The sequence below is a fragment of the Lates calcarifer genome, linkage group LG18 (genome assembly GCF_001640805.2).
Source record: "Lates calcarifer isolate ASB-BC8 linkage group LG18, TLL_Latcal_v3, whole genome shotgun sequence".
Taxonomy (NCBI): Eukaryota; Metazoa; Chordata; class Actinopteri; family Centropomidae; genus Lates; species Lates calcarifer.
The window spans coordinates 13,549,791-13,575,867 of NC_066850.1; the positions used below are offsets into that span (position 1 = coordinate 13,549,791).

Genomic DNA, 26,077 nt, shown 5'->3' on the forward strand with positions numbered 1-26,077 from the left:
AAAGGAAGAGAGAAGGGAGAAAGGAGAGAGTGAAAGGAAAAAGAGGAAAAAAGAAAGGACAGGAAAGGTAAAGAAAGGAAGTAAACGATGGGGAAAGGAATGAAATGTAGGGACAAGGAAAGGAAAGGCGAAGACGAGAAGAGAGGAGAAGAGGAGAGAAGGAGAGGAAAGGAAAGGAACCAAATGTAAAGACGAGGAAAGGAAATTATGAAAACAGGAAAGGAAGATAGCAGACTAGGAAAGGAAAGGAAAAGAAAGACAGAAGATATTAAAAGGAAAGATAATAACAAGGACATAAATGAAGACATAAGAAAAGGCAATGATGAGAGGAGAGAAGGAAAGGATATTAAGATATGAAAAAGGAAAGGAAAGGAAAGGAAAGGAGGCAAGAGAGGGAAAGGAAGAAATGAAAGGATGAGAACAGGCAAAAATAAAAAGGTAAAGTGTAAAGAAAATTAAGTCACGACTTTTAAAGTTACATACCGGCAGCAAGTGACCGACACACACGCACGCGCGCACACACACACACACACACACACACACACACACACACACACACACTGTACATATCAGCGTAACAACATCAGCCAAACACCCATGCATTCCCTTTAACACACACACACTCAAACACACACACACACCGAGCTGCAGAGAGACTCACCCAGAAGATCACCGACTCGTTCTCCATGATGATAAACTGAAAAGAAAAGAGGGGGACTGATGGTGGGAAAGAGAGAGAGAGAGAGAGATGATGGAAGATGGAAAAAAAAGAAGAGGAAGAAGGAAGGAGAAGAAGAAGAGGTGTATCCAGAGACGAAAAGAGAGAGGGAAGAAGAGAGAGAAGGAGGGAGAGGGAGAGAGAGAGAGAGAAAGAGAGAGAGAGAGGGAGAGGCAGGATGAGTGGAAGGCTGGTCGGTTCAGCCCACACACTGCTAGCATGACACACACTCTGTGCATACGACTGTGTGTGTGCGTGCACATGTGAGTGCGCACGTTGTCTCCCACTCCAATGCGTGGGTTAGAAAACACACCTCTCTCTCTCTCTCTCTCTCTCCCTCTCTCGCTTGCAAGTGAGGGAGAAAGAGAGAGAGAGAGAGGGGGTAAGCAGCGTGGGTGTGGAGGAGCGGCCCCATCACCATGGCAACGATGCAATTGCAAAAAAAAAAAAAAGAAAAAAAAAGGATTCAGCATCCAAGCATTAGCATCATCATCATCATCATCATCACTAGCCAATGATAATGAGCGCTGGTGCATGACAGGAAAAAAAAAAAAAAACTTCTTTTAATTTTATTTCATAAACATTTTAATTTAACGACATTCTTCACCCAATCAGAGCACACGTGGCAGCACGGTCACATGACTCACCAACCTCTCAGTGGTGTTTTCCACATGTGAACCTCTCACCCAGCCGGAGACGTCGGAGGCTGAGGATCGCTGACTGTGTTTACACCGACTGCAATAATCAGACACTCAGATCAGCCTCATACAACTCCTCCATTCATGTTACTGTTACTGAGCCATTTGCAGGCGTAACATCACTGTCTTTATATCATCTGTTACAGCAGCATTATGTACCAGACTCACTGTGATGGTTCACTGACTTGTAACAGGGAGAATGGAGTCTCTGTCATTCCCACTCTGCTCCCTGAACACCTGTTCCTGCTCTGTGTAACTGTGGTGAGCAGGTACGATCTCCCTCTAACTGAGTGACAGTCAGCAGCTTAAACTGCTGGAATCAGGTCCAGCAAGTTCAAGAGTAATGCTGAACTGTAGATCAGTTAAAAAGACTCTAAAACCAGCGCTCATCCCCAAAAATATCAAGAATTATAAACAGTGTTTGGTGTGTTTGTTACAGCGACAGCACTTCCTGCCCCAGGAGTGGTGGATCATGGGTAATATACAGCGTTTGGCTGTGTTTCAGTTCAGTGAGTGGGACTTCAGAGCTTCAGTCAACAGACTGAAAACCACTTAACCACTCGGACTCAGAGCCCAACAGAATTGATCACCACTTATGGCTGCCGAGGGCGAAGCTGAACTCTTGAAGAAGCCATTAGAAGAAGGTGAGCTGTGGCCAGACTCAAATTTATTATATCAGGATAAACCCCTTGAAATGTATCAGCTTGTTTTCAAAGGGTCCAAAAAAGTCTGTCGGTCCAGGTGATTAAACCTGAATTTTATTGATATGGAGTGATTTTGTGAAATAGGCATCTGACTCTGTGATCAGACAAGTCATAAACATGGGGATCTTTCCCGTCTCCACCATCTATCCTACATGACACCAGCAAGTGAAATGCCAGAAGGACTGCTGCTTCTGCGGAAGCAATATCCTCTGAGCAGTGCTACTTCTTCAGAGCAGTCTGGATGCTATACTGAGTCGCTATTGGAAAGTTACGAGACAGGCCAGGGCTAGCTGGTTAGCAAGCTAACTTCAGTAGACAAAATGAAGTGACAGAACTTACACAGCTGGAAACAGCTCTTGGTGAATAAAGGAATGAAGTTTGATGCTGAACTTGCAACATTTATTCTAAACTGCTAAGTGCACAGCTGCTAATGCTAATATTAGCTATGAAGCAATAGCAAAAACTGACATATAGCACCTTTAACCTCCTTGGATTATCTTCCTTGGAATCTTTCAAGTTCATACAGAGCATGGCAACATTCAAGCAGTTGCTTTATTGATGAGTGTCTATTTAAAATCTAATTAAATAAACTTTGACCTCATATCTTTCAAGGACCAAAATGTCAGATCGTAAGAGTGTCCTGATGATAGCACAACAGGAAAGGTCAGGGATGTCCATCCTCCGGGTACCATGAATTTCCTGAGATATTTTATTCTGAAGCCGAGTGTTGGAGGGACCAACACCAAGGTCATTTCATTTACTGACTAAAGCTTTGAGTTGATGATGCTGAACTGATTTTTTTGTGATCATGAGAAAATAACAGTTTTTTATGTTTAGTTTTTTCAGGGACTCAAACTTTCATTTGAGTCACGATGACGACAAACTACTTTACAGTTATTCATGTGGTTTCGCTGCTATATTTATTTAAACTCTGTCGTTGGACCCTCCGCCTCCCCACCTCTCTACGATCACACTTGACTCCTATACACTTCTAATCTGTGGCTCCCCTCCTCTGTAGATCTACTGCTGATACCAACTGTGACTGAAGAGGACTGACAGTAGAAGTAAAAACCTGTTTATTCCTGAATGAACTGAGACAACAGTGAGAACAGATGGAGGCTAAATGATCTCAGAGCATGAGGCAACGGGTCTGTGATACAGTTTAGTGGCTGCGAGAGCTCAATACATTTTAGCATTTCCTTCACATTTTCCTAAACAGAAATCCACTGATCATTTTTCAAACTGGTCAATTGAGGCTACAGCAGAGGGTTTTTCTTGGCATCCTTTTTTAAGTTGTTGCATCCAGGAACAATAAGAACTACAACTATTCACCAAGGGCATGTGTCTGTGTAGGTTCTCCATCATGCAAGTCATGGTTGTCTTGAGTGCTAAGAGTTGAAGGCAACTGGACTTTTTTCCAGTTGCCTTCAATTCCAGCACTTAAAACTATCAAGAGCATGAATTTATTGACATGTCTGTCTCTGCTCAGTAGCTGTACCTAACAACAATTGACTATTAGAGTTGTAATGAGGTGAAATAAGGTCTGTGGTTTTAACACATTTAACACATTTTCACATTTTAATCTTTGACATAAAATACATCAGAAAATCCCCCACTTGTGATTTTTAAACTTTTACGTGTTTTTAAAAATGAGACTACAGAGGTTGTCCGGGACATTAACATGAAAACTGATCTACTCATCAGTCCACCTTTACAGCCTCACTGTGTTTCTACTCACTCTTTCAAACTATCACTAACTTTCTAAGAAGAAAGGCTTTTGTAGAAGAGGTCAGAACTAAATGAAATGACAAGTTGGAAGCTTAGTGGTGGAGACGCTGACGTCATGTGACCGTGGTGTAGTTGGTTTATAGACTATCATTAGCTTTTTACTAATTGTATTTAGGCTTCAAACATCAGAACAGTGGTATTCATCTGTGAAGATTATCTGATGAACTAAATCATAAACTTTTCTTGGTCACAGTTTATTTCCTGCCATAATCCAAAAACCAATGAAAGAATCCCACTGGCTTTTTGTTGAGGGAACCAGGGTGATGCTAACTTCTGGGTTGGACTACAATACCACTATAATATCACAATTTAATCATTAAACACAATCTGTACCTGTACCTTTTAAAAACTTGGAAGGTTTTTGCTTCTTACATAAACTATCTTGTAAACTTGAAGACTGTGGAACAGCAGCTGATCTTGATCATGTTACTAACATGGCAACATTGTGTGGTGCTGTTTGGGCCTGTTGCAGAGTGATTGCGCCCTCTGTTGGCCTGAAGCAGCATGTACGCTTATATTCATCTGCTTTAAGTTTGGTTTATTAGATAGAAACAACAGCAAGAAAAAGGGGAAAATGTGACATCACTGGTTGATCTGTTTGCGTAAACATCAGAACAACCTGTTTCCAGCCACAACCTGCAGGTCAGATGTTGTTTTAATCAGACTGAACAGAAACAAGATCTGATTTTACAACTACAAACCTGTCGCTGATTTCACTTCTAATTCTCTATCTCTGTTGGATAAAGGTTTCCCACCAAGCTGCTGATCTGTATTTGGGGATTTACATTTTAATTGCAGGCTAATATCACCAGACAGATGATGACCGACTGTTTAGTTACCATGGCAACCAGCCCACCTGGGGGAGATTAAAATCCTGTTTAACACAAGTATCTGAGGTGTGCTCAGGTGCTGGAGCTCCACAGCTTATACAGCAGTGTGAGGCTTTCACAAATCCCCAGAAACGACTCTGTAACTGCTGGTTCAGAGCCGTTATCTCTGGAACTCCAGCTACTGTTAATTTTGTCAGCTAATTTTTTAATTAATTAATTATTAAATGTCCTTGTTAATTCTTATCATATTTGGCCAACCTCATCCTGTCTTTTTATATTGAACATTTCAGTTAGTCTAGTCAAGCCAAAACCTTATTTCACATAAGACCAGACTCCATTGACAAAAACAGGAATTTTACCAAGCAGAACACGGGAGCTGCTGGAATACCACTGCCTCCATCTGTTAGTTTGTTTGTGTTATTGTGTTACTCTCAGTGGTGGAAAAAGTATTCAGATACATTACTGAAGTAAAAGTATCACACAATAACACAAACTAACAAACAGATGGAGGCAGTGGTGTTTTAGCAGTCCCTGTATTCTGAGAGGTAAAATTCCTGTTTTTGTCAATGGAGTCTGGTAGTGATTGTGTTGCTGTTTCTGGTTAAACAAAAAGGATCTTATTCTTTAATGAAAAGGTCTATCTCTGTAGTAATCCTATCCATAATGTCAGCCACTTACAGTAACAACCTGAGCCTGTGGTCAAAACAAGCACTTTAATGGACGTACTTTGACGTTGGCAAATACATTGTAGCAGCTGTTTTGTCTCTAGCAATCATTTACCCCCAAAAACATGGGGAAATAAGACCCAGGGTCAAAAATACCAGAGTTTTCCTTTATACTCATCACTACAAAAGTGAAATCTGTGGTTTCCATTCAAGTAGAGCTGAAGGTACAACGTTGCCCCAACAAAACACCATTGGTGATATATTCGTCCACTCACCAAACTCTTATCAGGAGAGACACTCTCTCTTAATGACAAATCTCTTTTACACAATACTTTCCTCACAAATACTGGACTGGTATTCTTGTATTATAGAAGACTAATTTTCTGAGAAAACATTTTTATGAAAACACATTTTTTCCTGATGAATGAGATGTTCTTTAAAACATAAATACAAAAAAACTGTATTTAAAATGAAAGCAGGGCTGCAACTGATGATCATCTTCATCGTCTGTTAATTTTTCTTAACTGTGCCAATAAAGTTGTTTATTTGTCTCACCAACTGTCTCAGTGTTTCCCAGAGAAAACTGTTGTCCACTAACTGTGTGTGTGTGTGTGTGTGTGTTCACCTCCAGCTCCATGTAGTGTCCCAGTCCCTCCACTGTGTCCAGGTGAACTCTGGTCTGACCAATGAGAAACAGCCGTCGCTCCTTCCGCACCTCACCTTTGACCCCGAGGGCATCTGACAGCACAGTCTACACACACACACACACACACACACACACACACACACACACACACACACAGACAGACAGAGTTAGTAACCTGTATAAATATACACACACATTACAGCAGAAACACACACAGGTGTTTTAGTGTTTTACCTGGAGACTTGTTGGGTCGTTGGTTGGACTGATGGAGTAACGAGACAGTTTGGGTCCATCAGTGTCTGGACGTTCATAGAAGATCAACTGACCTGACCCATTCTGACAAACAAACAAAACATTTTATGTCAATTTTATACAGACACTCATTTGGGTTTTTCTTAAACACACACACATACACACACACAGACACAGTACTGTACCATGAAGTCTCGTAGCTTCAATCGTCCATGGCCACAGTTGAAGAAGGTGTCGTGCTGCCTGATGATAGTGCCCTCTGATTGGCTGAGCCGGGCTGCCTTCTCTGCAAACTCCGTCGGGTCGCTCACCTTTGCTTTGATCTCCACATTGGACGGCATGGCTCTACTGAGCATGTGCAGAACAGAAGGAAAACAGGTGGTCAGACAGATGTCTTTAATTCATGAATGAAAACACTGTTGTTTTCGTTGGCTTGGAAACATTATATCATCAGGTTGTCAATTAGATGCTGTTTATTAGTGTCTGAGATACAAATGATTTAAATTATTTGTTATTACAAGGCTGTTGTCTTTATTGAGAGTTAGACAAGTCTCTCGTCTACAGTGTTACCTGCAGGATATTCATGGGGGGAAAAAGGTTTGATGTAAATTATGAAAGAAAAACCTCAGCTTTCATGAGGTTTTAGTTGGATTTGGTCCAGAGGTCACCATTTATCTGCCAGTAGGTGGGTTTCCAACCACCTGTTGTTATGCACATCTTTAATTTGCTAATAAATAAACCTGAGTGCAAACACTGAAAATTCCATGTGACTGCTACTGGTGGTGATTTTAATTATGGAGCCACATTTGCTTGAGGCCTCAAAGAGAATTGATACATTTTCATAGTGTTTGGTTTTTAACACTGAGTAACATTTTGTGTGCGAGTGGCTTGATTGTGTCTGTGATGGATTCAGAGAAAATGAAGAGCTTTCCACTTTGGCAACAATTTGATCTTATTTTTCCCAATTATCCTTATTTGGAATAGATTATTTTATTTGGTTTGCATTATTTATTTATTTTTAGATACAACAATCACTATCAACAAGGGGTGTAACGAATGACTTGAATGTGCTCAGGGAGGTTTCCAGTCTTAGGTATTTATCCTGAGATAGCCCAGAATGTACCGCAGGTGTGATTACTCCTGACTGGATCAAAAAAGGCACGTGACACACGCAATTGAAAGCTAATAAAATAGGTGTAATGGGCTTTAATTTACGAAATTTACAGCTCTCTCTAACGTAAGAAGAGTAATAAGAGAATAATTAACATGTTCTCTCGAGGCATTTTGCAGTAATGGTTCATGAAGCTTCATTACTGGTGAAAATATCCATGTTTAAACTGCTGGACTGTGGAGCCGTGTTTTCTAGCTTAACGCTGCACCTGCATCGCTGACCGTTAGCTAACTACGCAGGACGTTTCTGACGCCACATATTAAACTTACGGTGTTATAAACGAGTTTCTAACGACACGACTGGTGACAAGAATTAATATTAATTTTACGTACAGAAACAAAGCTCAGTGAACTCACTTGTTTGCGGTGTTTCCTTAGGTCTGACTGATTCCGCGGCTCAGGCTCGAGTTTACCGCGAAAACCGTCTTCCGAGGCGGAGCGGCGCTGATCTGAGAGCAGCCAAAGACACACAGATGAGGCCAGGATAACGTGAAGGAAACTGACTGCAGAGCAGCAATGTTCCGTCTCCCTTGTGGAGACGTCTCCTTCTTCTTGGTGTGAAGTGGTAATGACGCGTTACCGCCGCCTGCTGGTCTGGGGAGGAATCTGAAAAACCTCTAGACAAACATTCAACTTTTAATCTATTTCTGACATGAATAATATAATAATTATTATTTGTATTTCTCGTATTTATTGAAACAAATGGAGAAATAGTAACAACCCCCCCTTTGTTCAGTTTATAAATAATATAACCTACTAAGTGATTAAGAAACGCTGATTTTTTATATTTACATATTCTCCGATATACATACATAAATACATGTGTGTGTGTGTGTGTGTGTGTGTGTGTGTGTGTGTGTTTGTTATAAACTGAAATAAAAACTTTAATAACAGGCAAAATATTTTTGTTAGAGGGCCAGATTTGGTCCACAGCATGTCAGCTGCACAATGGACATTTCTATTTGAGAAATGTCTATTGTGGAGAAGCTTTGTAAATGTGTTTTAATCATATTTTCAGTTTGTCTATCCTGTTCCCATGAACACAATATCTCTGTAACACCTTGAGGGAATTTCTTCAAATTTGGTAAAAACTTTCACTTGGAGTTAAAGATGAACTAATAAGAAATCAGTGTTTAAAGGTCAAGGTCACTGTGAAACTGAAGAATTCACACACTAACTGCAACAACGTGATAGTTTTATTTCATTTTTTTTCTTTCATTATATTGTTTCCTTTATTAGTTTTTTAAAAAGTGCAACCAATATTTTCTGCTTCTCTCTGATTGGTTATAGCTGCCACTTACTGGTATGACATCATGTTATGGCTGACAGTGTTTCTGTTTATATATGTTTACCTCCACTGCTGGCTATGCCAACACACACACACACACACACACACACACACACACACACACACACACACGCACACGCACACAGATGAAACATGACTACACTTAGCTCACTGGCTCATCAATATAACTCTGGACCTGTGTGTGTGTCTGTGCTGCCTGGCATTACTGGGCAACTGGACAGCATCATGGTGGAGAGAAACAGTGAGTGAGAGAGCATCAGAGAGAGAGAGGTGGGGGTGGGGTGGGGGTAGTGGTTAGTTGGCAAAAACACATCAGGAAAGAAGAAGCGATGAAAAGCACCGCTGAGAGAAAACGAAGACATCTGTGAGATTTTCTGTGAGTAAATCACCTTTAAAATAACGAGAGTGATCAGATTAGATTGATAACAACAGCTGTGGTGTTACAGTAGTGTTAATGATCCGGGCTGTCACTGGAAAACCAGGGTGAAGAGAGACTCCTGGGACTGTTACTTCCCTTCAGATCCATCTGTTTGTCTGCTGGTCTCTCAGCTTGTCTCAGGATGACCGTCACTTATTCCAGCAAAGTTGCCAACGCCACCTTCTTCAGTTTCCACCGGCTGCTGCTGCGCTGGAGGGGGAGTATCTACAAGCTACTGTACCGAGAGTTCGCCCTGTTCGTCCTCCTCTACACCGTCCTCAGCCTCGTTTACAGGTCACACATACACACACACACACTCACAAACAGTGTAGAGAGCACATGCTTAGTACAGGATCTGTGTATTATAGAGAGACTCTTTACACTTATAACACTCCTCAAACCCCGTTTGTGATCCTATTAATGGTCTAGTAGCTATTATTGGTAGTGGTGGGGTCCGCCATTCCCACACCAGATTTAAATCTCCTTCACATTTATGAGGGATTCACAGGACTCAATGCAGCATGTGATCCGTGTAATTTTATCTCAGCTTCATATATCAGCCTCATTGTTCTGTCAGAGCTGCAGGTTCATATTTGTACCTTTTAAAGAACAAACAGTAACACTTCACAATATGACAACATTTTGTTTATGCCATTTAAGTTTTCATTGACTTTTCAAGATAAATTAAGACAAGTTATCAGATACAAAAAAAACAAGAAATAAACATAGAAACAAGAACCAGAAACCAGCTAGCACAGTTAAACAAAATCACAGCCTCATCTTAGCAATAGTGGTTCAGCCCATCTTTACATTGTTTTGCTTATTGTGGAAAACAAGTGCAAATGACATGAATAAAGGTAACATTAAACCCATTTTTTGTTGACTGACAGGTGTAAAACAGCACTGATGATGTATCTCATTGTGTGTATGTTTTCACTGAGCTCTTCTTGTAAATCAAACTGCACTGAGTCAACTACCCAAGAGTCAATGTGCAAATCCAAATTGTTCCGCCAGATACGTCTTATGTTCTCACAGTTATCATAAATTGTATTAGGTGTTTGAAAAGATGACATTTCTAAAGAAAATGTAAGATGTGCTTACACTGAGAATTGTAGGTAAACACACTGTCAAAAAGGTTAAAATGTCTTAAAATGTTAAGCTAAACCTTTCAGGTAAAAGCAGCTACTACACCCTTCAGAACTGCCTTCAACATTCAATTGTCTGTGAGTTATCGCTGGTTGTGACCTCTGTGACCTCTGTTCTCCAGGTTTGCCCTCACTGATGATCAGAAGAGACTGTTTGAGAAACTCTCCATGTACTGTGACAGATATGCAGAGCAGATCCCTGTCACCTTCGTCCTGGGTACGTCTGGCTGTTTACTGCCTGTTTACCGTTTACTGAGTGTCAAACTCAGATGTTTCTGTAGCAAATGATACACGACAAAGTGTCCCGATTATGGAAAATAATAGCAAATAATCCGACTGTACTTCACTCTCATCTCTCAGCATAAATTATATTTGAATTTAAATACATAACTGTGGATAAAAAATCAGAAAAGGGCATTTGTTAAAATTTCCTAAATTCATTCTTTCCCTCTTTAATAGCACAATCTTTGAGATGAAAAAAACACAGTTGCGACCAGTCAGAATTGATTGAGACTCTCTTTTTCAGCATGTCTTCTCATTAGTTTTAGAGATAGAATCAGGAGACTTAGACCTTTTAAAAAATGTAGAATATGTGAAGGCTGAAAACACAGAAACACTCACAGAGTAGCACCAGTGGGTGTTAATTAACTAACATTAGTCCTCTGAGAACAAGGATTAACACTCAACCACACTCACTGACATCTGAGTGTTGTGTTTGGATACAACAGTAAAAACAGTATGACTGAAACTGAAATAAAAGATAAGGATATATAGAGTATAATACAGAGGCTTGGTAAAATAAACTAAAATGTAACTGTAACTGTGTTTTCTGCTGGATGAGAAACATGTGAAACAGACAGATGGGCTGTTTGGTTTCCTCATTAACGGGCTGCTAATGGAAACAGATCATTAAAGAGGCTAAAAGCAGGACCAGTGTTTGTGCAGCTGATGTGATTCACAGTCAGAGAATACACAGCATCTGGATGTTCCCTTAGTCCAGCGTTTACGTCAAACATCTGGGATAATAACACAAACGTGTAATCTGATCGTACATGCTCAGTGATACTAACAACCCTATATCCCTTTGAAAGAAAAAAAAAAACATCTCATGTAGCTGAATTGTTTGTTGCCATTTTACGTCTGTTTGTGGTTATTTGTCTTTGTGCTCATTTGAAGCTCTTATTTCTGCAGTTTGTTGTTTTGTGTTTCAGGTTTTTATGTGACTCTGGTGGTGAATCGATGGTGGAATCAGTTTGTGAACCTGCCCTGGCCCGACAGACTCATGTTCCACATCTCCAGGTAAACTCATACAAGTTTTTCAGAGAGGCTCACAGCTCCTGCTAGGTCAGATTGTAGAAGAGAAGAGTCTTCTTCTTCTCATGGTGGTTAGTGTAATGTTCCCAGCAAATAGTCGGAGTCTGTATTTAGTCTGTCTTGTTGACGTCACTGTGTTTCCTCCAGCTGTGTTCAGGGTAAAGATGAATATGGCCGCCTGTTGCGCAGGACGTTGGTGCGATATGTTAACTTGACGTCGCTCCTCATCTTCCGCTCCGTCAGCACTGCCGTCTGCAAACGATTCCCGACCATGGACCACGTGGTGGAGGCAGGTGAGAGCCGGAGAGATTGTGTGTCCAGTTTTCCACCTCTAGCAAATAAAAACTTTAAACAAGCTGACTGACATTTTTGTAATTATTATTGTTTCTGGGAACAGATCTGTAGAAGGCCCCTTCAACACTACAACACAGGAACAGGACGTGGTAGTTTTGTTCAGCTTGTATTCAGTGTGTCTAACTGAGTGGTTCATGCTGTGTCAGAGCATCTGAAATGAGTTCAGCTCCTTCCCAGCTGCATCTCTTCCTTCCTGTAATCGTCTGATTGGACCCCAGGGATCAGCTCATTAGAGCAGAGCTGGTGGAGACGACCCGAGTGCCTCGTCCTGCATGCTGTGTTCAGTTAAAGCCTCAGACTGAGAGAAAATACAGTCTGAAAGCTTGTCAGGGTGCTGGGAGTCCAGACAGCTCTTCCAGGTGTTCAATTTCAATCCCACAGTGATGAATAATCACTTGTTGTCTCTGCACCTTTAGGTTTCATGACTCCAGAGGAGAGGAAGGTGTTTGACAACATCCGTTCTCCTCATCTCAAGTACTGGATTCCTGTGGTCTGGTTCTCCAACCTGGCATCTAAAGCTCGACAGGAGGGACGGATCCAGGACAGCATCGACCTGCAGAATATTCTCAATGTGACTCACAGGATCACATGAATATTTTATATTTTGTGCCAAAATATGACGTGTAGACATTTATAGAGTTACAAAAATAAATTTGCACAAAATAACTTAATGAAAGAGTCTCTGAAACATAGGGATGTACTTCTGGAAACATCAACACTTTAGCTATGTCATTAGAGTTAGGATTAATTTTTGCCTTAAGTGCAATTTAACTAACCAAAGAAGTCATCTGGGTCAACTAAAGGGGCACTTTGGCTGACTGTAGGGACACAACAGGGCTGACTGGAGAGGCTTTTGGCCTCAAATGTCTCCCATTAGGATCCACACATATCTTGTTAGAGAGAAAAAGGCTCTTAAGCACTCAAAAACACACACTTGTGCATCCTTCAGAGCCAATTTCCAGCCTGTTCAGTATTAGTCTGTGACCACATAAACCAGACATGTAGGTAATGTGACACCCAGCATACTCCCCAAGGGGAGGGTGAGACTCTTTTCCCAATCAGCCTGTTCAATTATGGAAATCTGGGGGAAGCAGCTGGAGCTGAACTTCACATCCCTATTGAATTTCTGCCTCTTCTCTGTGTCCAGGAGATGAATCGCTTCAGGACTTGGTGCGCAACTCTTTTTGGCTACGACTGGGTCGGCATCCCGCTGGTCTACACACAGGTCTGTCTTATATCATGTTTAAAAACAGATGTAGCTCATCTAATCACATCACTGCTCATCTTCTGTCATTACTGTAACTGAATCAGAGCTCCAACTCTCCGACAGAGGAGAGGGCGGGATGTACACTACATTCTCTATCTCTTTCTCCACAGGTCGTCACTCTTGCTGTCTACACCTTTTTCTTCGCTTGTCTGATTGGTCGACAGTTTCTTGACCCCACCCAGGGTCACCAAGGTCACGACCTTGACCTTTACGTCCCCATCTTCACCCTGCTGCAGTTCTTCTTCTACTCCGGCTGGCTGAAGGTGAGATTACTTAAAAATACTTCAGTGCTCATGGACACAGTGCAGTGTATCTTCTCATGGTGCATTCAATTTGAACTCAGAAGTCAGGATTTCTGAGTTCCCAGTCATAAATTTAAGCTGTAACGCCCCCTGATGGCAAATTCAAACAACACTGACTTGTGTGTGGAGTCACATGTTCACACAGAGTTCATGAACACCAGTTATGATTTGTGTGTAATCGTCAGGTGGCAGAGCAGCTGATCAACCCGTTTGGAGAGGATGATGACGACTTTGAAGCCAACTGGATCATCGACAGGAACCTTCAGGTTAGAAAAAAGACAAGAGACGGAAAATGAGTTTAGAGAGAAATGAGATATGATGTGATTCAGGAACTTGTGGAACAGAAACTAGTGTGGTAATGAAACATGGGACGTCAGCAATGTTCCAAAAATAAACACATAAACACCTCTTTTTATTTTTAAATCACAGACTCATATTATTATTTGCCCTTGCAAAGTAAAACCAAGGTGAAGTGAAGATATCTGATCTGTGTCCTAGAGCCTTGACTAAATGTTAAAAATAAAAACTCACCAGATATTAGCCAGTCCTCCTAGAAACTCAGCTCAACATCACCTCAAACAAACCGTGCTATTCTCACAGTAAGACGACGCAGCTTCATTCTGGAAAACTGTAAAATCAAAAAGCAGATAAAATGTGAAAATGTTCTGATCACAAACAAATATGATAATTTTTAAAAATCAAACCCAGAGGTCCCTCTTTAGATTGCATCTCTTTGTTGAGGGAAAATGTTTAAAGGTTACAAAATGATTAAATAAAAAATAAATAAATAAAATAGAGCACATAAAAACAAAGAACAATTATGGACAACAGAATATGTTAAAAACAACAACTGATATATACATGAGATAAACTCCAGTTTAAGAATAACATTAGCAATAGCAAGTGTCTGCTGGACACTTACAGTATTTGATAAGCTGAATGATAGAACCAAATGTGAGTTTGCATATTCTCCCTGTGCCTTTGTGGGCTCTCTCCAGCTACTCCAAAGACATGCAGATTAGGTTAATTGGTGATGTAGTTGTGAATGTGAGTGTGAATGTCCGTGCAATAGACTGGAGATCTGTCCAGTGTGCAACCGTGTGCCACTCCTGTCAGCTAAGAACAGGAAGCTGAGGCTACAACTCACACAGGCTCACCAAAACTGTACAATAGAAGATGTTGCCTGGTGTGATGAGTGACATTTGGATGGTCAGGTCAGAATTTGGCATAAACAATATGAAAGCATGGATCCATCCTGCCTTGTGTCAGTGGTTCATGCTGCTGCTGGTGGTGTAATGGTGTGGGGGATATTTTCTTAGCACTTTGGGCCCGTTAGTACCATCTTAACATTGTTTAAACACCACAGACTACCTGAGTATTGTTGCTGACCATGTCCATCCCTTTATGACCATAGTGTGCCCAACACACCATGTCAGAACGCTCAAATAATCTCAACCCAGTTTCTTGAACATGACAGTTCACTGTTCTCAACCAGCCTCCACAGTCACCAGATCTCAGTCCAACAGAGCACCTTTGGGATGTGGTGGAACAGGAGATTCACATCATGGATGAGCAGCCAAAAAATCTGCAGTAGCTGTGTAATGAAACCACGTCAACATGGACCAAAATCCCTGAGGAATGTTTTCAGCAGCTTGATGAATCAGTGCCACAAAGTATTAAGGCAGTTCTGAAAGCAAAAGCAGGTCCAACCCAGAAGTAGCAAGGTGTACCTAATGAAGTGGCCAGAGTGTATATATTTGTTCATATAGAACTGAGACACACATAAAGAGCAGGGAAGTGTTGAGAAAACTGAAAGACATTGCTCTCCTGAGCCACCAGAGGGAGCCAAACAAGACAATCTGAGTCTTAGTGCTCATTTTGTCTGCATTACCCATACCTTTAATCTAACACTGTGGGTATGGAGGGAGCTCATGTGACCTAACTGCCCAAAGTTCTCCTTGCAAAATAAAGTTCTTTAACATTTCTTTACCCGTAAAACAGATGAGCAGACCTATTAACTGGACAATAACTTACTGACATTTACATCTGCAGAATTAATCTAAAGTGTGACAGCAGCAGCAGAGGACTTTGCTTTTGAGTGCAGAGTGAGGTGGCTCTTAAAAGAGCCGTTGAGTGTTGAGTGCAGAGACAGCTTAAGCTCTCTCTCCGCGGATGCGGCGGGCCAGCTGGATGTCCTTGGGCATGATGGTGACTCTCTTGGCGTGGATGGCGCACAGATTGGTATCCTCGAACAGACCGACCAGGTAAGCCTCGCTGGCCTCCTGCAGAGCCATGACAGCGGAGCTCTGGAAACGCAGGTCGGTCTTGAAATCCTGAGCAATTTCTCTGACCAGGCGCTGGAAGGGCAGCTTGCGGATCAGCAGCTCGGTGGATTTCTGGTAGCGACGGATCTCTCGGAGAGCCACGGTACCGGGCCTGTAACGGTGAGGCTTCTTCACACCGCCGGTGGCCGGGGCGCTCTTACGGGCAGCCTTGGTGGCCAGCTGCTTCCTGGGGGCTTTGCCTCCGGTGGATTTACGAGCGGTCTGCTTGGTTCTTGCCATTATGTGTGTTTTCCTTTGCAAAAGAAAAGTGAAGAAGAAGCGAACAACGCGCTGCTCTTAAACTGTGGGACCGACTGAGAAACGGTGACGCTGCTTCAGACCTGCGGCTCCTGATTGGTGAGGGACTCTTCCTGGAGCTCAGCGCCGCCTTCAGGAGCGACCCACCGCCTCAATCTCCGCTGCTTATTGGAGAAAAGTCTTTTGAAAATGTCCGCCAAAACTGAGGGCGGGCTGCCTCCTGCTGCTCTGCTGCGAGCCTCCTCTCTGGTTGGTCAGGGAGGAACCGTCCCGCGCTCTCCGCGGACATAAAACTGAGGGTTCGGCTCGTTGGAGTCACAGTTTATCTGAGTCTCATCTCACGAAAACAAATCGTAAAATGTCTGGACGTGGTAAGACCGGTGGTAAGGCAAGGGCTAAGGCCAAGACTCGCTCTTCTCGTGCCGGGCTCCAGTTCCCAGTCGGCCGTGTTCACAGGCTGCTGAGGAAGGGTAACTATGCCGAGCGTGTCGGTGCCGGCGCCCCCGTCTATCTGGCGGCTGTGCTGGAGTACCTGACCGCTGAGATCCTGGAGTTGGCTGGAAACGCCGCCCGTGACAACAAGAAGACCCGTATCATTCCCCGCCACCTGCAGCTGGCCGTCCGCAACGACGAGGAGCTTAACAAGCTGCTCGGGGGAGTCACCATCGCTCAGGGCGGCGTGTTGCCCAACATCCAGGCTGTTCTGCTGCCCAAGAAGACCGAGAAGCCCGCCAAGGCCAAGTAAAGCTGCTGACACCTACACCACAAAAAGGCTCTTTTAAGAGCCACACACTCCGTCACATAAAGAGCACTGGTCCTCACTATACTGAATAATGGTGTTATGTTACAGTAAGAAGTCTTAAAATGTTAAGAACATATTTTTGCTAGTTTAATTTTTCAATCAATAAATCAGGAAACACTAGAATAACATGACCAAAACATTCTGAACTGTCCAGTTCATCCATGTTTCATATCAACAAAGACATCAATTTTTGGACAAGGTATTCGTTAATTTTACTGTAGTGAATTTACATGTAATTAAAACAATTTGTAAAAGATTGAAGAGGGAGGTGTTTCTGTATGATCTGTGAATTAAAGCACTTACTGTAGCTGTAGTGTAGCAGTAGTTTAATTTAACACTATTGAAGTAGGTAAAAGTGGAGTACAGCTGCTTTTGTATACAAAGCAGGATCAACGGGCTGGAGTGTGGAGACTGAGGAAAGTTTGCCTTTACAGTCAGAGTGTGTGGCTCTTAAAAGAGCCGTTGGTTCGTTGTAGTGAAGCAGCACAGCTGTTTACTTGGAGCTGGTGTACTTGGTCACAGCCTTGGTGCCCTCGGACACGGCGTGCTTGGCCAGCTCACCGGGCAGCAGGAGACGCACGGCGGTCTGAATCTCCCTGGAGGTGATGGTGGAGCGCTTGTTGTAGTGAGCCAGACGAGACGCCTCGGCAGCGATGCGCTCAAAGATGTCGTTGACGAACGAGTTCATGATGCTCATGGCCTTGGAGGAGATACCGGTGTCGGGGTGGACCTGTTTCAGGACCTTGTACACGTAGATGGCGTAGCTCTCCCTCCTGGTCTTTCGCTTCTTCTTACCGCCCTTACCGGCGGTCTTAGTCACGGCTTTCTTGGAGCCCTTCTTGGGCGCTGACTTTGCGGGTTCAGGCATTTTCTCCTGTTTTTCACAGTAGCGAACGAATCAGAGGAAGAAGCGACTCTCTTTAGTTAGGCTTCATGCAAATTTAGCTGTGTGGTTCCCCGCCTTTGATTGGCTGAGCTGCACAAAGGCTGGAGGTGAAAGGTCATGTTTCCTTAAACTTAAAATGGTGTCCTATTAGTGTTCATATTTTTCGACCACCTCGCCTAACTAAACCTATAAACTAAGTTCTTACAGTATTTTACCCAAAGCTAAATAAATTCAGTTTCAGTGAATCAGTGGCACGTGTGATTCTAGTAAATTCATTAGATTAAGGTTCAGTTTTGAAAATAGTTCTGCACCTTTACATATACATTCTCTTCTCCTGGTGTTACTCCCAGCTATGGGCCCATTGGATAACAAATGGGACTCATCACATGTATGGACTGGTTAACAGACACAGTGGACACATAGTAAATTATATATACAAATCCAAATGTACCATACCCCACCTTTAAAGACCTTGAATATACCAACCTTAATACCCCTTTGTGTAGTATGTTACTGTTACTGTTTCTGACTTTTCTCCTCTTGCTATTAACATTTCACGTTTTTGACAAATGAATTGAGGCCACACCAAGGAAGCAGAAAGCGACTGTCACAGTTTATGAAGACGCACGTATCGATAGAAATAGGGATCAGTCCTCTGTGCTCACTCACAACACTGCCGAGCATCATTAGCCCATCTTTATTCGAACACTTGCAACAACTGCAACAAGCTGAAACAATACAACAATTGATTTCTTCAATAACACAGGAACAACCTGCTCTTTGTATGACGGAGTGTGTGGCTCTTAAAAGAGCCGTTGTGTTGTCATGAGATGAGGGGAAAGATTTAACCTCCGAAGCCATACAGAGTGCGGCCCTGTCTCTTCAGAGCGTACACCACGTCCATGGCGGTCACCGTCTTCCTCTTGGCGTGCTCGGTGTAGGTGACGGCATCACGGATCACGTTCTCCAGAAACACCTTCAACACACCGCGGGTCTCCTCGTAGATCAGACCGGAGATACGCTTCACTCCGCCACGGACGAGCCAGACGGCGGATAGCGGGTTTGGTGATTCCCTGGATGTTATCACGGAGAACTTTACGGTGACGCTTAGCGCCTCCTTTACCGAGACCTTTTCCTCCCTTTCCACGTCCGCTCATTTTATCTGTTCACTACAAAAGTACTGAATGTTGTTAAGTGAGGAATTCACAGCTATTCAAACCCTGTCTGAGGACGTAATAGAAGACAGAGGCGGGTCGATTCTCCTTCTGTGGATTTTCACATGGGTTTGACTCTCTGGGGAATTATAGCGCCACCGACTGGACATTCAATGTATTTTCTTGTTTTTCTGTTAAAACTTTGGTCAATATGAGATCGAGCAAATGATCACAATATGCAATATTAATGTATGTTGTACTGTGCAATATTTTCTATGTGCAATAATGTGACCGTTGAGCCCCTTTACTCATTTATTTTACTTATTTTGTCAATTAGTTCTGTTTGTTTATTTATTTATTTTATTTTACTTACTCTTGTGCTCTTTCTCCAGGTGTCTCTGCTGGCTGTGGATGAGATGCACATGAACCTGCCTCATATGACCAAAGACATGTACTGGAATGACTGTGAAGCTCGCCCGCCATACACATTGGCTGCTGCAGACTACTGCATCCCCTCATTCCTCGGCTCCACTACCGACATGGGGTCAATACATATTTTACATATTAAATATTAAACAGTTTCAACAACACAAGCTGACTGGTTTAAGCATTTTGTCTAACCATGTTTGGGTGTGATGGCAGTTGTTACGAGGGATTTGGTCAATGGTTTTACTTCTGTTCTTACTCCTATGTGTTTACGGCCAAGTTTTATGGCAGTACATCAGAATTGGTAGGTGCTGAATTAAAGCAAATCATTATGGCAGTGGAATTGTAGTTCTCCTCAGAATCATTTTTCTGCCCAAGCAGTAAAGTTCAGCGAATGTGGTTATCTCAAGCCAGACTTCAGTAAGGTATTGTTGTCATGTGACTGGTTTCAAGCGGTTTCATCAGTAAAATTAAAAACTTTTATCCAATGTCTCCCCCAGACTCTCAGACATTCTTCAGTTGGACGAGTTTGATATTAACAGCAGTCGTCCTCGGCAACACGACTCTTTCCTGACTCGGCGCCAAGAATCGGTAATACAACATTTTTACCAACTCTTCATATGAATCTCATCCACATTTTTTGTCAATAGAGTCATTTTTCATGTTACAGGTTCTTGGCCGAGTCCGCCGGCTGCTTAGTGTTCAGGAGCCTCCTGACCTCCGACCTCCTCGACCCACCTTCAAACGGCACAGCAGTGATGCAACAGGAAGCTTCTTCCCAGACTTCAGGTACCTATTGGCAGACATGTCATTGAGCAGCATCTGTTTGTTATATGTTTTCTGTTGATCTTTTTGACTTCCATCTAGGCTCCATCCAGGTGTAGAGAGCATGGCTCCACCCTCCTCCTTGGTCATGCCCCCCTCTTCCATGGACACCTTGTCCACCTTGAAGGAGGTAAGCAGCAACCCTCCATCCCCCGAGAGCTCGCCCTCTGCTGTTTTTCCACGGCTTGTCATCAGTCCACCGTTGTTTGGCGATGTCTGTTACAATGAGGATTCTTCTGGTAATCTTGAAACAGCAAAGCCGCACAATGGGCTGGATCCTTCCCCCACAGAGGAGGCATCGGGCTTGGCAACTCCAAGGTGATTCACTATGAATTTTCTGCTCAAAGTGCCATGACTTTCAAGTTTTACTGAAACCTACAGCCAGTCTCTTTGTTAATATGCTTCCACTTGGTCCTTCAAATCATGTATCATGTATCATTGATCTTTTGTATTCCCAGGTCCAGCTCCTCAGTATGTTGTTCCCCAACCCAACTGGGACCAAAGGAATTCCGTTGGACAACGGTCAATGTCCAAAATCGCCCACCAGCTCGGCCACGTGGGCGCCAGTTCTCCCTCCAGTTCTCCAGGCAGTCGTCAAAGGCATCTGTACGCAGCCTGCCCAGCCCCAAGGCCCTGGGGAGGCGGAGACGAGGCCTGGCTCGATTCCAGTCCCGAAGATCACCCGGTCCACCTACTGACACTCTGCAGCTCCCTGACCCTGAATATGATCACGACTTCCAGGGAATGGGAGGGTCTGAGGAGGGTGAGGCAGTAGGAACCAACAACAGTGAAGAAGTGAAAAACAACAACTCTGAGTCACAGAGTTCAGAAAAGAAATGAGAACCATTCATACAGTAAGATAATACTGCCCTGACAGAACCAAACAGAAACAATCACTGTACTGAAAATGGCATTACTCAACAAAAGAAGTCACAACTTTGACCTAAAGGAGTGTTCCAAATGACTTCAATTTCACACACACACAAAAGAAAAAATCCTGACTTTGGCAAAAGAGGTTGGAAAAGCAAGTAACAACCTTAGTGTGAAATACTGAGACATCTCTCAATCAAGGCACGTGCCTACAACCATATGCCTCTTAATGCCTTAATATTTGGAAAAACGATGCACGTTAGAAAAAGTGAAATTAGCCGAGAGCTGAGCTTGTTGTGGGAAAAATGTGTTGGGTTGGGTGTTTTCCCATTCATCAACACAGTTAGAGTGTTCTTGGACAACCTAGTGGCCTTTACAGAAACTGCAAGTGAACACATTTGTTCTGACTCCAAGACTCAACTGTAGAGAATGCTGATCTGATAAAGTACTGGTGCTCTGAATTATTGACTGGACTTTGAAGGTTTCTTCAACAAAATATGTTGTCTTTATGTGATCATTGTTTTATTTGTCTGTTCTTGTCAATGTGAATCTGGAGTAATGCATATACACTATCAGTTGCTGTTGCTGAATCACCAAAAAGTACTTTTTACAATAAAATATGTCGATCTTGCCAAAACTCAATAGTTTAGCTAGTGACAATTGTTTGTACTTGATGTAACTGGGGGATAATCTATGATTGGGCTCTACTGATGGACCGCTGACTGCAAGATTCCTGCGAAGGTTACAGAATGGTTCAGGGAATAATGGATTACTCAAGTACAATGCTTCTAGCTAATTGCAAATGACTGCAAGTTGAGTTGGTGCTTTCCCAAGAATTACAAAAGGCTGATGAGTTAATCTCTATATTTATTAATCATACAGCTGTCAGCTATTGATGGATTATTGTTTGTTTGGGTGCCTAGCAGGTGCGAAGCCAACCCGGTTCTGTCCTCTGTCGAAGATGCTGTAGTACTCTGTCAGAAATACATCTCCCAGAATCCACAGAGGACCTTCAGGGGGAATAATGTCCACGGCCTGGAAACCACTGAAACACAACTCCCTGTTGCCAAGCATCTCCTGAAGATGGAGAAAGAGAGACAATGTTACTTCTTTAAATTTGAATGTTACCCCTTATCTAGAGAACAAATAATTTTCAAATTGAATTCAAAATTGAGGCAGGAGGAACTGCAAAGTTCATGCCTAATGCGAACACAAACATACTGATGCAAAAACAGACAGAGCTCATAATTAGGTGAAGGTATATATGGGTAACTGAAGAAGACAATCAGTTACCTTCCTAACATAATGTTTAGCAGTCAGTGTGAACTCTTTTCCTCCCAGTACAAATGTCACATGAGGCAAACTGGACAACCTCACACAGTCGATAAGAAACTGAAATACACACATGAAGTCAAATGAGATTATACAGCATGTTAATTATGTCATATCCTGTTCTGTTTAGTTTTAAGAAAGCGTCACCAAATTTACTATTAGATATGACAGTCAGATTATACAAATTAATTCTTTTTTTTTTTTTTTTTTTTTTACTTCTCCAATGTTTGTGGGTGTGGCTCCAATTAGCTGCTGGAGGTTGAGGATGTCATTGGTCGGTCCAGCGATTAGGGAGGTTCCTGTATCGACAATCACCTGGCAACCATGAGGACAAAATGAACTCATACCCTGCACCGCCACACTGAAACATACACAGACAGAATTGTTGTTTTTCCTATTATGATTAGGACTAAATGTACTTACAAGGACAAGAAACCCCCCCCCCCCCCCCCCCCCCCCCCCTCTTGAAGAGTAACTGCACCTTGTCTTGTAACTGTATTTTGCACTGCCTCTAGTGGTTGCTACATGTACTGCACAGTACCCCAGCAGGGCTGGAAGTTCAATTCTGCATTAAGGTGAAAATCAAGATAAATTCACAAATTACTTAGAATTACAACAGTAAAAATGTACAACACCTGTCCATTTTAATCTGCCAGTATCCCTTAGCAGTGACAGGAAGCCAGGTAATTGGTTCACTGTACAATGTCTCATCTGTTCCACCCAGCAACAGTTCACCCTCTGGGCTGCTGTTACTTGTTCTCCTGCAGAGACAAAAATCACATTTCAGTCAAAATGCACTTTATACTTTTTATGTTTATGTTCAGTCAAGGACCCATTTCCTGGACTCTCCTAGATCTTTTTAACCTGCTGAGAAACCATGGAACCCTCTGGGACTTGTAGACTCAGCTGAGACACTCAAACTCCCCCCAGAAATCCTTGACCCATCTGAAACCCTTTTGAACAACCTGAATCCCCCAAGCCAGACGCCTCAATCCCTGATAATACTCTAGATCCCATGAAGTCCCTTAAAACTGGTGAGGTTGCACCTGCTGAGGTAGAAGGAGAAGACCGGTTCGTCCACCGTCCTCTGCGCCATCATGTTGTCAAAAACAGGGTTTCCAAGGATCTCTGCGAGGGACGGGTAACCCATCCCCAGAACGCCATCAAACTTCGCCATTACAAATGTGGCACCGGGCTCGTAGACCGACTCCCCAAACTCCTGGTTCAGGACGGTGAGATCACCAACCTGGAACAGAAGATGGGTCATTGTAGAAGATTATAAAACAAATATAAACATATATTCAAATTCCTTGCAGCTTGTATACTGAGGAGGTTTTGTTGTGTTGTGTGGGATCACTGGCAAGCTTTGTGACCAAAAAACGGTTATATTTTTGGCTATATGAAAAGTTGTTTAGTGTGGATTAATCAAGTCTAATTTTGTGTTTAAGGTTTTTTTTTTTTTGGCATTTTCACCTGGACGTCAGGATGTGTAGTGTGTGTCTTAACCTAACCAGCTACCAGGACATCCCAAGCATATGGACATTTAATGAAAACAGCCTATTCTAAAATGTACACATAACGGAGTAGAGTAGAATACAATAAAACCTTCAGTGTGTCTCTGGCCATGACTCCCAGCAGGTGTCCTGATCCATAATGAATCCCAAACATCCGACCATCATGATGAAATGAAGTCGACTGAAATGCCCTGAAACGCCTGTGAAACGCTGTAACAACAACAATACACACACACACACACACACAGACCTTGAACTTCTTATCACAGTCTGGAACACACTACACCAGAGTCATGTCGTCCTGACCCACAAACATAAGCTCCTACAAATATTAAACTACAGACATACAATTGGCTGAGCTCTGTAATGCAGTTTAGTGTTATACAGTACTGTGTATCGTGTTGTGTTGTGTTACCGCAGGCCTCGCTGACGCAGTAGGACGATGGCACCCAGAGATCAGCTGAGCCGGTGTCAAAAATCACAGAGAAGTTCTGCTCTGGTGTCCCCAAACTGATTTCACCGTAATACTGAGCCTGACACACAACACAGACACACAATGTAAACACGCTGCAGTTTGGCTGTACAGCCTGACAGGTATAGTCCCAGGGCCTCACAAGCAGGTGGAGGTTTAGTGCTTGGCTCACGAGCATATCAAAAAATCTGTGCCAGCTGTGGAATTTGAACCAGCAACCTCTTCACCTGACAGTCAGTGCTGTTGCTCTTACGTCCATGAAGTTGTAGATCTTCTCACTGGAGCGTCCGAGTCGCAGCGACAGCGTGCCGGGCGGGAAGCACTGAGCGTAGCGGCGGTTGAACATGTCAGCGCGGTGATCCCTCAGGAAGTCCTCCAGCAGGCCGGTGGCTCGTAGCTGCGTGCGAATTGATCGCACCCGCCTAAGAGGGACCCTGGGGGCGGGTGGTGGTGATAATTCAGGATGTTGGATTTAAAATTACTGGCTGAAGCTTTAGTTTTTTTTTTCATGTTAATCTAAGTAACTGAAAAATAAAGAGAAAAACAAAATTCTGTTCTAAAACACACACATATGTATATATATGAAAGTGTGTTTTTCCTACCTGATCAGTGCCGAGCTCGTCCATGTCCAGAACACCAGAACCAGCAGCAGCAGCCTCAGCATGTCTACCTCCGTCTGTCTGTCTGTCTGTCAGACTGGTGTTTGGCAGATGTTGAGGAGTTTATCAGGGTTCACTGATGCTCTGATTGGATCTGAGTCTGTGTGAGAAAATCCACCCAAAAAATATCACAATCACACACTCTGTGTGTGTGTGTGTGTGTGGACATCTGGACATTTAACACTTAAAAGTGGATGCATCAGTAATTTTATGTTGAATAAAAGGTCACAATAAAAACAGACCAGCTTTCTACAGGTGACATGTGAGGTGATTGGTCAATATGAATCAGGTTACACTGAAATTTTGTCAAGTGTCAGGTCCAGATTAAATTGGACAAAGACTCAGCGTGATTGGCACGGATATATTTGAACAGAATAGTTAAGTATGTTGATTTTATTTATAACAACTGCAAAAGCAGTGACACAATGACAGTAAGTACATGTTGTAGTATATATTACATACAGTTGGTGTGTAGTATGGAAGCTTTATTATCCCGAGTGGACACCAGGTGGAGTACATGATGATGATTGATTATAAGAGGTAACATCAGTAAAAACAGGTTTATTTTGATCTTCTTGTAACCTAAACATGTAAACTTAAATAAAAAATTGTAACTCAGGATTTGTTGAAGTTAAGTTTCAGAGTTAACAGTTAACAGTCTCTGGAACAGGAAACTCAGGAACACCCCCTATCCCCGCTGACTGAACAGAGTATGGTTGAGTAACTGTTGACACTCTGAGGTCTTGATCACTCTGACCTGATGAGACAATGAACTGACAAACACTGAACAAAGTAATATCAAAACTCATAAATTACTTTAGATTTGAATGAGCTCAGATTCACATCACAGCTGTTTTGTAATCATACCAGTGGCTCTTTAGGGATGTCAGTATCAGTCCAACACCTCGATCTGGAGCAAAGTGTCTTAACAGTCAAGTATCATTTCATTTATAGTCTGTAGTCAGTGTTTGATTT

The 26,077-nt window shown here is 42.7% G+C and overlaps 8 protein-coding genes across 11 annotated transcripts in view; 2 read left to right on the forward strand and 6 right to left on the reverse strand.

Moving 5' to 3' along the window:
- The window catches only part of shank3b (SH3 and multiple ankyrin repeat domains 3b), a 43,766-nt gene extending 42,762 nt beyond the window's left edge, over positions 1-1,004 (reverse strand). Inside the window, 1 exon segment of the mRNA XM_018702861.2 lies at positions 662-1,004. The gene's annotated coding sequence lies outside the window, so the exon portion shown is untranslated.
- Positions 1,005-5,652: 4,648 nt separating this feature from the next.
- On the reverse strand, positions 5,653-7,990 carry LOC108901340 (uncharacterized). Of its 2 annotated transcripts, none has more exons than XM_051077916.1 (4): positions 7,829-7,989; positions 6,487-6,646; positions 6,284-6,385; positions 5,653-6,154 (listed from the first exon to the last, which is right to left on the reverse strand). In XM_051077916.1, exons 2-4 carry the CDS (start codon positions 6,640-6,642, stop codon positions 5,924-5,926), a joined length of 489 nt encoding a protein of 162 aa, XP_050933873.1. In that variant the 5' UTR covers positions 6,643-6,646; positions 7,829-7,989; the 3' UTR covers positions 5,653-5,923. The 2 variants fall into 2 exon arrangements, with proteins under 2 accessions (XP_050933873.1, XP_018558325.2); XM_018702809.2 differs by having other exon boundaries at positions 5,656-6,154; positions 6,487-6,649; positions 7,829-7,990.
- A 1,031-nt stretch (positions 7,991-9,021) lies between these two features.
- Positions 9,022-21,767, forward strand: LOC108901348 (bestrophin-3). Of its 3 annotated transcripts, XM_018702822.2 has the most exons (15): positions 9,022-9,156; positions 9,263-9,492; positions 10,466-10,560; positions 11,555-11,642; positions 11,805-11,950; positions 12,428-12,582; positions 13,159-13,236; positions 13,389-13,541; positions 13,766-13,846; positions 19,397-19,548; positions 19,931-20,021; positions 20,101-20,219; positions 20,298-20,385; positions 20,510-20,573; positions 20,714-21,767. In XM_018702822.2, exons 2-15 carry the CDS (start codon positions 9,341-9,343, stop codon positions 21,028-21,030), a joined length of 1,779 nt encoding a protein of 592 aa, XP_018558338.1. In that variant the 5' UTR covers positions 9,022-9,156; positions 9,263-9,340; the 3' UTR covers positions 21,031-21,767. The 3 variants fall into 3 exon arrangements, with proteins under 3 accessions (XP_018558338.1, XP_018558336.1, XP_018558337.1); XM_018702820.2 differs by having other exon boundaries at positions 20,298-20,573; XM_018702821.2 differs by having other exon boundaries at positions 9,330-9,492; positions 20,298-20,573.
- LOC108901359 (histone H3) lies at positions 15,674-16,193 on the reverse strand. The gene has a single exon (XM_018702832.2). It carries the CDS (start codon positions 16,142-16,144, stop codon positions 15,734-15,736), a length of 411 nt encoding a protein of 136 aa, XP_018558348.1. The 5' UTR covers positions 16,145-16,193; the 3' UTR covers positions 15,674-15,733.
- Positions 16,467-16,963, forward strand: LOC108901364 (histone H2A). Its single transcript, XM_018702837.2, has one exon. The coding sequence runs from the start codon at positions 16,521-16,523 to the stop codon at positions 16,905-16,907; it is 387 nt and encodes a 128-aa protein (XP_018558353.1). The 5' UTR covers positions 16,467-16,520; the 3' UTR covers positions 16,908-16,963.
- On the reverse strand, positions 17,409-17,870 carry LOC108901367 (histone H2B 1/2). The gene has a single exon (XM_018702840.2). The coding sequence runs from the start codon at positions 17,830-17,832 to the stop codon at positions 17,458-17,460; it is 375 nt and encodes a 124-aa protein (XP_018558356.1). The 5' UTR covers positions 17,833-17,870; the 3' UTR covers positions 17,409-17,457.
- Positions 18,644-19,054, reverse strand: LOC108901369 (histone H4-like). The gene is given in 2 exon segments (XM_018702842.2): positions 18,644-18,886; positions 18,888-19,054. Coding segments are annotated over 2 exon segments (312 nt in total). The 5' UTR covers positions 19,008-19,054; the 3' UTR covers positions 18,644-18,694.
- A 122-nt stretch (positions 21,768-21,889) lies between the features above and the next one.
- nots (nothepsin) lies at positions 21,890-25,155 on the reverse strand. Its single transcript, XM_018702825.2, has 9 exons — positions 25,046-25,155; positions 24,697-24,877; positions 24,387-24,504; positions 24,063-24,181; positions 23,504-23,703; positions 23,093-23,218; positions 22,674-22,818; positions 22,419-22,517; positions 21,890-22,202 (listed from the first exon to the last, which is right to left on the reverse strand). Exons 1-9 carry the CDS (start codon positions 25,105-25,107, stop codon positions 22,026-22,028), a joined length of 1,227 nt encoding a protein of 408 aa, XP_018558341.1. The 5' UTR covers positions 25,108-25,155; the 3' UTR covers positions 21,890-22,025.
- Between the last annotated feature and the right edge of the window lie 922 nt (positions 25,156-26,077).